We start from the raw sequence: 15,397 nt of genomic DNA, 5'->3' as shown, positions 1-15,397 counted from the left end.
TAAAACAAAAATAATGATGGCTTTTTAACATGTTTATTAATTATAGTAGATTACATTAGAATTATGTACAAAGATAGTGTACTTACGACACTTATGTATAACCCAACTGATTGCTTGAAACATTGAATTTTTTTGAGTAATTTTATCTTTTTAATCAACATTAATGCTGATTCAAACTGTTTTTCCACTTCATCCTAGAGCTTTCAGTGTTTTTGATACAGTCTTTTTTGAAGTAATACATTCTTCCGGTGCCGCTTGATTGAGGTGCGTCTACTACACAGACTATGTGCTCCAAAGGCACTATGCAAGAATCTTCTCTTTCAGGCCAATAAAATGATGCAGCTGGTCCTGAAGGATGTAGAAATAGAATTTCTGCATCTTCTTCATCATTGAATATTGTTTTTACCAGTCCAAAGTACCAGTTACCATCATAATTTGCAGCCACATAGCTATTTATGGATGGTTCAACACGAACCCAATCAGAAGAAGAATGGAAAGAAAAGACTAAGGAGAGTTTTACACTACCTGTAGTCCTTCTAATTTCAAGGTTGTTTGTTGGAAGTGGTTTGAAGTTATGAAAACTTCTTGTTCTAGGAATGGTTAGAGTTGCTGAAAAGCGTTTTTCTAGTTTTAACCATAGCAAATCAGCTTCTTTGTCAATAAAGTGAAAATGAATGTTTTCAATATTTTTTTCACAAAACTTGTACACATCGATTGCTGTCATTATTTGTTCTTCGTCTGAAAGCGGTAGACTGGCTTCCCTTAAAATTCTTTTAATAGTTCCTCCTAGGCCATCACAAATTGACTTCCCATGACTTGTTGCAAAAAAAGAGTGTTGGGCCTTCAAATTAAAGTCTCTCAAGTGTTCAGTCAAATTTTTAAAACTGTTTCTATTTTTGTACTGCCCAGCACAACCATCTGTAAAGTAGTGAACTGAGTCAATGTCAGTATGATGTAATGACAGCCACTTTGTAATTTCTTTTTGTACAAAGTTAACAAAACCAGTGCCATGTTCTTGGTCATCACTAATAAAACAGTGGTTGGAAACAAAAACATTGTTTTCCTCATTTCTTAGAAAAACTCCAACTGGGTGTAGAGTACAACCACCTCTATTCCAGTGGTAACTTTGGATAATTTTCACTGAAATCCATCACAATAATTGCTGTTTTGGGTGGTGGGTCTTCTTTCAATCTTTTAAATGCTGCTGATTGGGATTTTGCTATAAACAGTGCGGGGTGAGCTTTTCCAATGACCTAACCAATAAAGAAATGTAGTCTTCAACACTGATAGACTGATCATTTCTGCCCTGTCTGTGTTAACCCACTGACTGATTATAATTTCTTCTTCTAAATCATAATCTTCACTTAGTTTTTCAGTTAAGTACTCAGTTAGTGCAGTATTTGCAGGACAGCTGTCGCAATGATGTAGCATGCAATCTTGGTTTTCCGTGTTGCACACAAGCATCTTAATTAGGTCTTTATAAGATTCTTAAATTTTCACAGCATCCAGTAATAGTTTAACATTCTGGTGGATACTGTATACACATACAGTGTGTGTGCCCGCAGCACCAGCAAGGATACACCATTTAGGTCTCAAGAAACAAAATTTTGAAAATCTTACTTCTACCTCGGGATTCTCCCATTGGAAAGAATAATAGAGTTCTCTCATGTTACACAAAATGGCGTCTTTTTTGCATGTACACTTTTTTTTGAACATTTACTTTGTCTTTTGTTCCAGGTAGCACTCTGGAACTTTCATCCTTTTCATAAAAATCTGTTACAAGTCTTACTGTATTTTCAGAAAGAGTTTTACCTTTTTCTGGACCAGGAGTTTCCAAAATAACCTTTTCAGATTTTAGCTTTCTAGCTTGTCGCACCATGTACTCACTTACATTAAATTCTTTCATCACTTTATTTCAACTCCAAGAATCTGGAGACAAGGTCAGAATCTGGATTTTTCTAGACCTCCCAATCTTCTCTTTCATAAGAGAAATCATTACATCAAAATCCTTTGCTTTCTCAACCACACTTGTATCTTCTTTGTCATCATCAGAACTTGGTGCATAATATTTTAATGCTTTTGAAACCCCTTTTTTGCAGTCTTTTCAATACTGCTAACCTTCCTTTTAAAATAAGACCCTTTACTTTGTTCTGACAAGCCATGAAGCTTTATCGGTATTAAACCTAAATTATCAAGAGCAATGTTTGTTTGTACGAGGGATTCATTTCTGGATTCCAATGATTCTAACTCAACCATGACTTCATCATCTGTTTCACTTTCATTGACTTCAACTCTTAATTTTTCCTCACAAAAGTTACGGCATGTTGAGCAAAGCTTTTGTCCAGGTTTTATGCTAATATTTTTTGTCAGTAATTGTTTAGAAAGATCCAAGCCTACACTTCTCAACGAGTTTTTGATGGGCTTTTTGTGTTTTTTAGTGGGTCTACACATGTTGTTTGATACTTTTCAAAAACATTTAAAAAGTAGTAGCTGTGGTGTGAACATATATACTTAAATTCACACAGATTAATTCCAGATCGTAAGTGGATTAAATCTTTTTCTTCCTCACTCAATTCAGATACTGGTTGTAACTTTTTTGAAGGTGTGTAGGTTGTTTGGAAACAGTCAGATTTTTTAAATAACCCTACGCTACAGGTTTGAATATCTGACATACTGATTTCACTTTTGGTCTGATTACTGTTCTGGTTACTTTTATAGGATATTGGAAAAGAATCTCTGTAAACTAAGTAACAGTACTTACTGAAAGTTCAAATAAACTTAATAAAATACTATCCAAGCACTATTTAACACTGTAATAATTTCTTACTTCAAAACACAGGAGTAACAAAACAAAATCCAAGCGTACATTGTTACTCCAAGAAGACAAAAACTTATTTTCGGTGTCTAAGTCACTTGGTACTTTTTATTTTTAAAATATAATTAATATTATTTTTAAAATTAGATAACTATTAAACAGGTTAAAAAGCCAACATAATTTTTCTTTTATCTAATAGCCTATACAATTAAGAGTATTTTAAAACAAATTTGAGCTTTCTATCAGGTCTGAGACGCTAGATATTGCAGTTTTTGTAAAACTAAAAATCCGTTAGCTAAAAAAAGAGCAAAAAAATTTTACAAGTGCTTTCAGGATGATAAAAGAAGTAATTGTACCAAGTTTCATCAAAATCTGACATGGTTGGTGTCAAGGCCTGGCTGACTTGACATGGAATGACCCAGATGTAAACTATCCTGAGAAAGACTATTTACAAAGTTCCATGAACTGCCTTTAAATGATTACTCTAGTATACTATAATCCCTTACTTATCTCTCACATATGGGTCATGAGGACAAGATTAGATTAATTACATCACACACAGAGACATTTAACAAATATTCTTCCCACACTCCATAAGAGAATGGAATGGGAAGAAACCTTAAAACTGGTACAATGGGACGTGCCCTCTGTCATGCACTTCACAGTGCAGATCATAGATTTAGATCAATGAGTGACTTGATAAATGCTTTGTCACCAATTTTCCATAGAGGCACAGCGTCAGAAATCTCCAAGTTAGATTTTTTAGGATTTCATAGGCCCACATAACACTTTCTCAAATCTACTGAGTGGTTTATTCTGACTAACCATCATGCAAGGATTTGGTTGGACTTATTTTTCATTTGTTGCTTATTCCATGACTTAATCTGACATTACAATGCAGCTTTCTTTCCTATACAAGACTGACTGAAACCATCAACAAAAAATAGTTTTTTTTTTCAGAAAAATTATCTTGTCTTACATATTTGCAACTAAGGTGTATCTTATAACACACCTGGACTTGAGCCTTCCACATCTCAAATTCCATTGGGGAATATTAGCTGGAGACTATTTCAGCTAAGTTCATAACATTGGATTAACAAAACTGCTGTTCTGCCTTAGTTATCATTCTTCATCAACACAGATAATCTCTGATACTGTAACACCCTAGCTATCATACAATGCTTCCTTCACAATACTAGAGTTTAAGATACTGGTTCTGTTTGTTGCCAACATATCTACAATACCATACCTAGAGCAAAGGTGTCACTGGTTCCACAAAAATTTTAAGGTATGTGTTTAATACTGTACCATTAAGCACAAATCTCTCTCTAAATAAAATTTATTAAATGCACGTATCTCTCAGTATCTGATGAATGGCAGCTGCTTACAATAGCTATGGCACCATCAAGAAATATTCAAGCAAAAATCTAAAAAAAAAAAGTTTTTTCCCACGTTGTTAGTTATTACAGATGGACGACAGACACAATCACTTATTACTTGGACCACTTGAAGTTTACTTTCATCTAGATTAATTCACACTCCGTGTCTATTTTTATCCATCTCAATTTGATAATTTTTGGCAGATATTAACCTCCAATGCTCTTGCTGCCACATTGCCAAAATAAACCCCTTCATGAACTCAGCCTAAATATACTGTCTCAGTTTTAAAAAAAAGTTTTGTTTGCCAGCAATGTCCAAGAAAAATAAAACAATTTATTATGTAACATTGAAGTGGTTGAGTCATTAATGGGTCATTCTATGTCAGTTCAACCAGGGGCTCCAGCTCATAGTCTCAGATTTGACTGAAATTCAGCACACTAATTCTACCATGTGTGGAACACTCGTCTACAAAGTATTAGTTTCCCCTGCCAATTAGTTCCAGAATTATGACTTGTGAAAGAAGGTGGTGTGACCTGGAAATTGCAACCCGCATCTGGCAATCTATCTTCAGACCCAACTTCAGGTCTTAATAACTATGGAACTATTCCACACATTCCAGTGAAAATTTTACAACCCAGTAACGTCCATTTAGAGAACACACTCCATGAATCAAAAAAAACACCAACAACATATTTCTGAGGGAAAATAAAAAATTCCAAAATGTGATTAAAAATGTAATATGTTAAAAGGTACATATTGTAGGTGCCCTCTATGCCAAATATAATTCACTCAAAAAGGGTATACATTTTTTTGTGGTAAGCTTAATGTGGCCAAACACACACAGATCTCATCATGCCCATATCAGTCACAAAAACTGAGTTACATGCACATGAAAATACAAAAATTAAAAACATGGATTTTCAGAGTGAGGTAGCACAAAAGGGACAAGTGGTATACAAGCCAAATTTCACACACTGCATAAGTAGGCAATAATGATATATATCTCAAAATTTCAGCATGTTATTGCAAGACATTTGTGTACAATGGAAGTTGACAGATGTATTTGGTGATGTGGTCATTGTTCCACAACACAATTTTGTAAAAACATATCGTAAACTGTTCTGCCTCTTCTTATCCTCTCCAACAACTGTTTAATCACTAAGCAACAACATATAGACAGATTAACACAACCTATCATTAATGTTTACTGCACCTTAACTGCTAAAAACCAGTCGATTGTGCTTCGAACAGAAGTTCTCCCACACTTTAGCTACTGTACTATGCTACTAGGAAGGTTATGGAAGGCACTTCCACTACTGAACCAGGATCTAGACCTGAGCGAGAATTGGGAACTGTAACCAAGAAGCTAGACCAGATTAAGATCAAAGGCTTGTCTGGGGCCCAAAGGAGGAAGCTACTCAGGGAATAGAGGGAAAAGGAAGGAAAAGAATGGCTTCCTAAACGCAAATGGAGGGAAGTAAAGGGACTAGAACCGAAGACCCCCAGGAAAAAACTGTCTCAGGTTGAAGGGGACACGCAGACCCCCACAACGTCAAAGACAGTAAGCGGATAAGGGAGGAATCAAAGACTCCCTCCTCCCTGGATAAGTGAGTCCAGAAAAAACCGAGGCAAGAAATAGGGAAACAGACCTATAGTACTGCAGTCTCGGTTTTTAGGATGGCAGTTATCCAGGAAGGTTATCCACTGGTGGCCATTACCTCGCAGCAGGAGGAACTAGTACAGATGGCCCTCTTTGAAAAGATTGGGGGGGGGGGGGGGACACTGGCCCAGTTCCCAACTTCAGGAGGGTCTATCTAGACTGTGGTGGACTCATTTTTGTCTGTGAGGGGGTGCACACAGTAGAATAGCTTAAGGACAAGGTCCCCATGATATCCCCGTGGGAAGATGCGAAGCTGCTGGTCAAGACAGCAGCGGAGCTTCTTAAGATTGCAAAGATAGCATTATGGGTACCCAAGATCCTTACGGAAGTCTCCCCCAAGACTCTGTTCGGGAAAATAGGGGCCCAGACCCCAAAAGTCCCAACAGAAGACTGGAGAGTGATTAACCAGAAGGTTGCTCCGGAAGGACGAACACTGGTGGTGGAGGTTGGTGAGAAGTCCCTGAAGGCGATGCAGGAGCAGGGTCACCGTCAGGGTTCTCAAAGACCTCAAAGATGGCAGTAAGACGGAGACTAGAGGTGCTGCAGATTAAAAGGGGCCTCTGCTGCTCTGAGCCGCTGCCTGGGGAGACAGGAAGTGGACATGGCCCTGGTACAAGAACCCTATTTACACAAAAGGGGTGTATCGGGCCTCGGAGGCACTGGAGGTAAGCTGATCTATGCTAGAAATCTAAGAATTTCCAGAACATGCATCTATGTTAGAAACGGCATCTCTTTCATGCCAATGATGGATTTCTGCTCTAGGGACTTAGTCACCATCAAAATGCAGCAATGTGAGGAAGGTATCACGGAGGAAATTGTCTTGGCCTCAGCATACCTTCCTTACGAAGACAGTTCTCCCCCTCCCTCGGAGGTGAGGAGACCGGTAGAGACTTGCCATCGGCAAGGTGACCAACTGCTGGTGGGGTGCGATGCCAATGCCCACAACCTAGTGTGGGGCAGCAAGGACACCTACAGGAGAGGTGAGTACCTTCTTGAATTCCTCTTAGCTAAAAACTTAGAGGTCCTGAATAGGGGCAATGAACCTACATTCAGGAATAGCAGAAGGGTAGAAGTAATTGACATAACATTTGGTTCCATGACAATGGGTAGCTATGTCAAAAATGGCATGTGGTGTTTGAGCCATCATCGGACCACATGTACATTAAATTCAAGGTTGAAATGGGAATCAGACAGACCATGACTTATAGAAATCCCAGGAAAACAGACTGGGATACATATAGGAGAGACCTTGACTTAGGCTTATCAGAAATTAAAACCACGATGAGGAAGCCAGGAGAATTTGAGGAAGTATCAGAGGCTGTTACCTCTGCCATAGTGACCTCAAATCAGGATAACTGCACAATCACCAGCAAGTGCACAAATATGAGTGTTCCTTGGTGGAATAACAAATTGGAAATGCAAAGAAAACAGGTACAGAGATGGTTTAATATTGCGAGATGCAAAGGACAATGGGCTAAATATCGTGGGGCCCTCGACAGTTACAACCTTGCAATAAGACAAGCAGAGGGGGCATCCTGGAAGGCATTCTGTGAGGAAGTGGAAGGCACAGCTGCACAAGACAGACTTCACAAGATTCTCACTAGAGTACCAACTAATCCAGGAGGTACGTTGAGGAAGGAGGATGGGGAATATACAAAGACAGCACATGAGACACTGGAATTGCTCCTCAAAACTCACTTTCCTCAATATGCTCTGCTGGCTAACACAGACCAGTATGTGACCCCAGAGAGACAACAGTTCTCAGACACTCGAAGAGAGGACTGGGAATCGGCCAAGGAGTGTGTGAACTTCAACAAAAATCCAGTGGGCGGTGGGATCATTCCAGCCGTTCAAGTCACCTGGCCCAGATGGAATCTTTCCAGCTCTCCTGCAACAGGCAGGAGGAAAGTTTATAAGAATCCTATGCAGGCTATTTAGGGTTAGCTTAGCAGTAGGAATCATTCCCAATGTTTGGAGGGCACTGAAGGTTGTCTTCATTCCAAAGCCAGGGAGAATTGATCATACCAAGGCCTAGGATATGAGACCAATCAGTCTGTCCTCCTTCATTCTCAAAACATTGGAAAAACTGGTTAATGTATATGTTGGGGAGAGGAGCCTATGTAGGGTCCCTCTACGCCTGAACCAACACGCATACCAACCAGGTAAATCATGTGAAACAGCTCTCCACCAACTCGTCGGGAAAGTGGAAAAAGCACTTCACTTCCAAGAAATAGCCCTCTGCATCTTCCTGGATATCAAGGGGGCCTTTAGCAACACGACCTTCGATTCCATGGTAAGGGCAGAAGAGGTGCATGATCTGGGGACCACTATATGTAGGTGGATCAGAACCATGCTTAGTGGAAGGAAGGTGGAGGCTACCATGATGAATGAAAAGATGGTAATTAAGACCACTAGATGCTGCCCACAAGGAAGAGTTTTGTCCCCTCTATTGTGGAATCTAGTGGTGAAGGAACTCACTGAGGAACTAAATTCCAGACAATGCTTCTGCCAAGGATAAGCAGATGACCTTGTCATAGGAATACTTGGCAAATTCACTGACACAGTTAGGAATATGGCACAAGGAGAGTTCGACATTGTGCAAAAATGGTGCATTAAACAGGATCTGAGAGTTAATCCTAAGAAGACTGTTGTGGTGCCATTTACGAAGAGACATATTCAGCATGCAAGTTGGAATCTAAAGCTCTTCGATGAAACTCTACCTGTGAAGGGGACAGTGAAATATCTAGGGGTAACCTTGGATGAGAAGCTAACTTGGACCCCTCACACTAAGAGTATCTGCTCCAAGGCAAAAAGCACTTTAGTGAGTACTAGGAGGGCTTGTGGCAAAAACTGGGGCATAAGCCCCAGGGGTATGACTGGATATACACCACAGTGGTTAGACCTAGGATTTCCTATGGGGCCGTAGTGTGGTGGAAGAAGGTAGAACAGCGGGTTGCTGCTAAAGAGCTTGCTAAGGTGCAGAGATTGGCCTGCTTAGCCATAACAGGCAGAATTAGTAGCACACCAACTGCTAGAATGGAAGCCATGCTGGATAAATTGAAAATAAATTACGTTTTGCTGTTTGCAGATGACACGTTGTATATTGTGTAGCATAACAGCTACCAAAGCAAGATGACAATAATATAATGTAAGGTATGTTACTTTTCGCCAATTAAGTTATAAATGCAACTTTTACATAATGTTGTAAACGACAAAAATGTTAATATGTTAACAACAAATTTACAGTTAAAAATAAAAATAGAACCCACTGATGATAGCACAAAAGTGCTGAAACATGTATGGGTGAAACAAAAGAAAAAAGGTGTCTTGCATAAGGCGGAACTTCTCATCCCAGATACAGAATCTTCGGGACAACTAGACCTGAAGAAACTGTGTCCAACAAAAAACTGGTAGAGGGACTCCTTGCACTATTTAAGGGCACTGGTTGGCTTTACTAGATATACAGGGAGCGATACCGCACAATAAACCTAGTTTCAGTGCAGGCAGTGGCGGGTTAGACCTAAGCTGTTTTAGCTCTCCTGTTAAAATCAAATCAATCACCTTCTGCTTCACAGCACTCTGCAACACATCCTAAGTACCTTTTGTCATCATAAACAGCATTAAAATAGCGACCTACACTCCTGGAAATGGAAAAAAGAACACATTGACACCGGTGTGTCAGACCCACCATACTTGCTCCGGACACTGCGAGAGGGCTGTACAAGCAATTATCACACGCACGGCACAGCAGACACACCAGGAACCGCGGTGTTGGCCGTCGAATGGCGCTAGCTGCGCAGCATTTGTGCACCGCCGCCGTCAGTGTCAACCAGTTTGCCGTGGCATACGGAGCTCCATCGCAGTCTTTAACACTGGTAGCATGCCGCGACAGCGTGGACGTGAACCGTATGTGCAGTTGACAGACTTTGAGCGAGGGCGTATAGTGGGCATGCGGGAGGCCGGGTGGACGTACCGCCGAATTGCTCAACACGTGGGGCGTGAGGTCTCCACAGTACATCGATGTTGTCGCCAGTGGTCGGCGGAAGGTGCACGTGCCCGTCGACCTGGGACCGGACCGCAGCGACGCACGGATGCACGCCAAGACCGTAGGATCCTACGCAGTGCCGTAGGGGACCGCACCGCCACTTCCCAGCAAATTAGGGACACTGTTGCTCCTGGGGTATCGGCGAGGACCATTCGCAACCGTCTCCATGAAGCTGGGCTACGGTCCCGCACACCGTTAGGCCGTCTTCCGCTCACGCCCCAACATCGTGCAGCCCGCCTCCAGTGGTGTCGCGACAGGCGTGAATGGAGGGACGAATGGAGACGTGTCGTCTTCAGCTATGAGAGTCGCTTCTGCCTTGGTGCCAATGATGGTCGTATGCGTGTTTGGCGCCGTGCAGGTGAGCGCCACAATCAGGACTGCATACGACCGAGGCACACAGGGCCAACACCCGGCATCATGGTGTGGGGAGCGATCTCCTACACTGGCCGTACACCACTGGTGATCATCGAGGGGACACTGAATAGTGCACGGTACATCCAAACCATCATCGAACCCATCGTTCTACCATTCCTAGACCGGCAAGGGAACTTGCTGTTCCAACAGGACAATGCACGTCCGCATGTATCCCGTGCCACCCAACGTGCTCTAGAAGGTGTAAGTCAACTACCCTGGCCAGCAAGATCTCCGGATCTGTCCCCCATTGAGCATGTTTGGGACTGGATGAAGCGTCGTCTCACGCGGTCTGCACGTCCAGCACGAACACTGGTCCAACTGAGGTGCCAGGTGGAAATGGCATGGCAAGCCGTTCCACAGGACTACATGCAGCATCTCTACGATCGTCTCCATGGGAGAATAGCAGCCTGCATTTCTGCGAAAGGTGGATATACACTGTACTAGTGCCGACATTGTGCATGCTCTGTTGCCTGTGTCTATGTGCCTGTGGTTCTGTCAGTGTGATCATGTGATGTATCTGACCCCAGGAATGTGTCAATAAAGTTTCCCCTTCCTGGGACAATGAATTCACGGTGTTCTTATTTCAATTTCCAGGAGTGTAGTTGTATGTTGCTGTTTTTGCTTCTGAATCCTGAGTCAGACACACTGTGACGACACATGTTGTGCATGAACCTATAGTTATAACCGGACAGTCTGCTCATCTGCACATTGTCATAGTCTGCTGGAGAGAAGTGATGATGGCTCCTTGTGCCTGCAACAGTTTTAACGTGTTCTAGTCTGCTTTTTAGCAACTCTTCGACTGATTTCACCTCACCTTTCAAAACATAGAATGATGGTATGCCAGAGATATTTCACTGTACCCAGGTAAATAATTAAAAAGGTGTTAGAATGTGACCTTCTGTAGGGTGCTGCAGACTAGTTTGTGATGCCATGCGCTTAATGGTAGCACCAATACCATCACATACATTTTTACCATGACTCGTTGCGAAAAAATTTCATTCTGCGTGAATCTGAAAATCATGGTAATGCATGCATAAATTTTTGAGATCTTCACAGTTTTTATACTGACTAGCTGCCCCATCACTGAAGTATTTCACAAAATGTATGTGAGACCGCTTGTTTTTCACATATGCCACGACAGTGCGAATGTGGGCAAGAACTGCAATGACATCATGAATTAAACAGTCACTAACAATGCACAGGTTCATGACAGACACATTACCTGATTCACCTCTATAGTAAATCGTAAATGGCTGGAGAGTTGCTTGACTGTTGTCCCAATGATATCCTTGGATGGCATCTTGAATTCTAAACGCGTAATTTTCAGAAAAGTCTAGTAGGCCTACTACTATAATTTCATCTTTTTTCAAATTATCCTTACAAAACTGGAGATAAGCTGATTGTGCTGTTGCTGTGAGGCTGTGTGTGGTCAGTTTGTCCGTTTTTTTTTGACAACACATTTCAACCCATATCTTCCACTGTACTTTGCTTTGTTTCAAGATGCGATCCATGTATGTCCATTGTTTATAAGAAATAAGTTCATCGTCATCCATAAGGCGTTCACCATACAGTTTGGTATTCATGTGTTCTGCAAGATTTGCCTTACCAGGACACTTTTCACACCTGTGTACCATGCACTGGTAGGAAATGATGTCACACACTAGCAGCTTCATTGCACCTTTGTAATCCAGATCAGAATCCTTTATAGCAGCAAACATCAGCTTAGCATTTTGATGGGTCTCACATACACAAACATTGTGTGTGCCCCTTGCACTTACAGGCACAACCCATTTTGGCCGAAGATTGAAAAAAAGATGATAAACCTACTTTGGTATTGGGACACTTTTCCTTGAATTCTACATATAGTTCTGATATGTTGCATAGGAACTACTTCCACCATTAGTGTGTCAGCTATTTTGTGTTTTAATTCCATTTGAGCTTTTCGTAGTTTTCTTCTATCATAGCTGGGCCTGTCTCTTTTCCCAACTTTGTGTGTCTTCATGGGAGATAAACCAAGAGCAGTCACTAAGTATTTAATTGCTCATCCGCTGTGGTTGTAGGTGGCTGATACTCTACATCAGTCATGTAAATTGTCAGAATATTCTTCATTTTTTAGCAGTGTAACACACCTGGAACATAACTTTTGTCCTGGTTTCATGTGAACTCCCATGCACTGATTCACTTTCAATACTGATTTTATATCTATTTCTCTGAGGCTACACTTCAGTGTCTTCTTATGAATCCGAAATAGATCAAAACAACTTCTTTGTAGAAAAGAATACTTATCCAGAAACACTTTCATATGATGATAACAAACACTAAAGTTTCCTGGAACTGTACTTCTTGTGCCCACAGAGTGTATCCCGGATCTCCATAGCAACAGATCTTGGTTAGATTCATCCAGATCATACAGTATAAAGCAAATGTCACATTTTGTTCCATATGTTGTTTTGTGACATTCAGATGCTTGTGCTCTATCAATACTGCAACTTGTTTGAAAAAAAGCACCACTAGTACACTCTTCTGCTTCCATACTGACTTTCCACAACAGTACTGACCAGTCTGAACTAGAATCTTAAAAACATGAGTAACCAGTAATTGTTGCTTGTTTCCTTTGTTGTTACTGCCTAACAATGACTCATTCTGTCCCTGAAAACTACCATTGTTTACCTTTCTGTTGCCTAATGGTTCCCAACAATTGCTGCAGCTTTATCTGAAACAAGCTGTCTGCATCATCACTATTACTTGCTAAATCGTGTTAAAAGAAACTTAACCAAATACATCTCTGTCAACTTTTATTGTACACAAATGCCTTGCAATAACAAGTTGAAATTTTGCCACATATTATATTATGGTCTACTTATGCAGTGTGTGAAATTTAGCTTGGATATCACTTGTCCCTTTTGTGCTACCACACTTGGAAAATCCATGTTTTTCAGGTAATTTTTCAAATTTTTGTATTTTCGTGTGTGTGACTGATATGGCAAAATGAGTTCTGTGGGTGTTTAGGCCACATTAAGCTCAGCACAAAAAAATTTATACCCTTTTTGAGTGAATTATATTTGGCACAGAGGGCACCTACAATATGTACCTTTTAACGTATTACATTTTTTAAATAACATTTTGGATTTTTTTATTTTCCCTCAGATATATGTTGCTGGTGTTTTGATTCATAGAGTATTCTCTAAGTGGATGTTACTGGGTTGTAAAAATTTCACTGGACTGTGCAGACTAGTTCCAAAGTTATTAAGACCCAAAGTTGGGTCTGAAGATAGAATGCCAGATGCAGGTTGCAATTGCCGGGTCACGCCACCTTCTTTCACAAGTCATAAGTCTGAACTAATTAGCAGGGGAACTTAAAATTTTGTGCATGAGTGTTCCACACTTGGTAGCATTGGTGTGCTAAATTTCAGCCAAATCTGAGACTATCAGCTGCAACATTTTCTCAAATTGGTTGAACTGACATGGAATGACCCTAATTTATGCTGAAATGGAAAAGGAAGGACAGGGTTTAATGTCCTACGCCGCTGGACACACTGCGTCACAAGCAAATAACTCTTTCTACAATAATTATCTTGTATATAAACACAAAGTATACGCAATTTCCAAAAGTTAAAGCCCATGACTTACCAAAATTAAGTAGCTATATTAACATTGCAAACATTTCAGCTGCATCTTTACTATTAATGCTCTACGAACTAAGCAACAAGCGGAAATGTTCACAAAAAAGCGACAACTTAAGCGAACAGCTATGGAAAGCTACGTTAAGATTCGTATGGCTTCATTATTAATAAAAAGCTTTTGTATCATTTATATTATTGCAGTCATACGTTCTATTCAATTCAATGTACGGGTAATGTCGAATGTGTTAATCACTACTTGGGCCTCTAATAACGATCACTATCTGTTGTTAAACAAAATAAGTCTAAAAACAAATGTACAAAACAACCTGTATTTTTTTCCATTTTATCTTGTGTCAATCCATTATCAGATTTTTTGTCGACAAATTCGAAAGTCGATTCTCCGTTAGAATCTTCTTGCATCATGTTTAGATACTGAAAATGTATTTAAAAACTACCTATTTATTGCTACTGGCTAACAGCCATGTTTGACACATTTCACCAAAGATACATTGCCGAGAATCGCTCTGGCCAAAGCCAAAGTCGCTCCACCTACACCACGTAGTGTGGTGTTGGGCGCATGCAATACATCGCCTCAAATCTCGTGCGACCACACGACGCAGTTTCAACATAGGCCTACTGTTCGCCCACAACCTGTCCGTGCTACCCTCTTGCTAAAGTTTAGGGCGTTAATTCATAATGCAAAAATATCTACTGTGATTTATGTTCGCGAGTAGCATTAAAAATTGATAACAAAGTGTCAGAGACTCCTTAAATGAAAGCAGTTTTCATATACCAAGCGAGTGAACCTGAAGACTAGCGAAATTGTTTGCTAATGGACCATAGACTCACTAAAAATAACTGGCGCTATTGTAGCACTCCCATACTGTAGCCTCCATTTGCAGGACAACACTGTGTTAGCACTTTGTAAACGATGTAAATATCTGAAAAAAACTACGGATACACAGTAACTTAAGGGATGGGAATAACGTTCATAAAGTATCTGTATCCCCCTTGGAACAAATTTTGAAAATGATGTGTCTAATTCAAGTTATATTGGAGATTACAATTATTCAGGTCCAAGCTAGTTGAAGCAAAAATACGATGAATATGTAGTAAGGAATGTAGATAAAATATTGCCATACAAAAATAAAGTAAAGACTGAAAATAAGCGCAAAGATAGACGCAGAGGAGTTACAAAAACATATTAAAAAGCAGCAAAAATGAAAAACTTAGTGAACGATAAAATAATCTGACTGTCTGCTACTCTGTAAATTTCATGCAACTATTTTGAACCGATAAACTGCCACATTTTTTTCTTACATGTAAGAAACGAACCCTATGTTCTTGCATAGGTATCTGTAGCTTCCCATCTTTTTATGTAGACCTAATACAGAAAACAAAGAGAGTCTATTCTTTTAAAGCAGTCTTAATTACTCAGTAATAACTGTAAAGTAACTGTC

At 40.3% G+C, this 15,397-nt stretch overlaps 1 protein-coding gene across 2 annotated transcripts in view; it reads right to left on the bottom strand.

Annotated features, from left to right (window-relative positions):
• Positions 1-14,452, bottom strand: part of LOC126263738 (protein PRRC1-like) — a 77,436-nt gene extending 62,984 nt beyond the window's left edge. The window contains exon 1 of one of the 2 annotated variants that reach the window (XM_049960919.1): positions 14,264-14,452. In XM_049960919.1, the coding sequence (XP_049816876.1) occupies positions 14,264-14,360 (97 nt within the window). In that variant the 5' untranslated portion in view covers positions 14,361-14,452. The remainder of the gene's footprint in view (positions 1-14,263) is intronic. The other variant, XM_049960918.1, reaches the window with a different exon arrangement.
• Positions 14,453-15,397: the final 945 nt, after the last annotated feature.

The sequence above is a fragment of the Schistocerca nitens genome, chromosome 6 (assembly GCF_023898315.1).
Source record: "Schistocerca nitens isolate TAMUIC-IGC-003100 chromosome 6, iqSchNite1.1, whole genome shotgun sequence".
In the NCBI taxonomy this organism is placed as follows: Eukaryota; Metazoa; Arthropoda; class Insecta; order Orthoptera; family Acrididae; genus Schistocerca; species Schistocerca nitens.
This window is presented reverse-complemented; position numbering and strand designations above follow the sequence as displayed.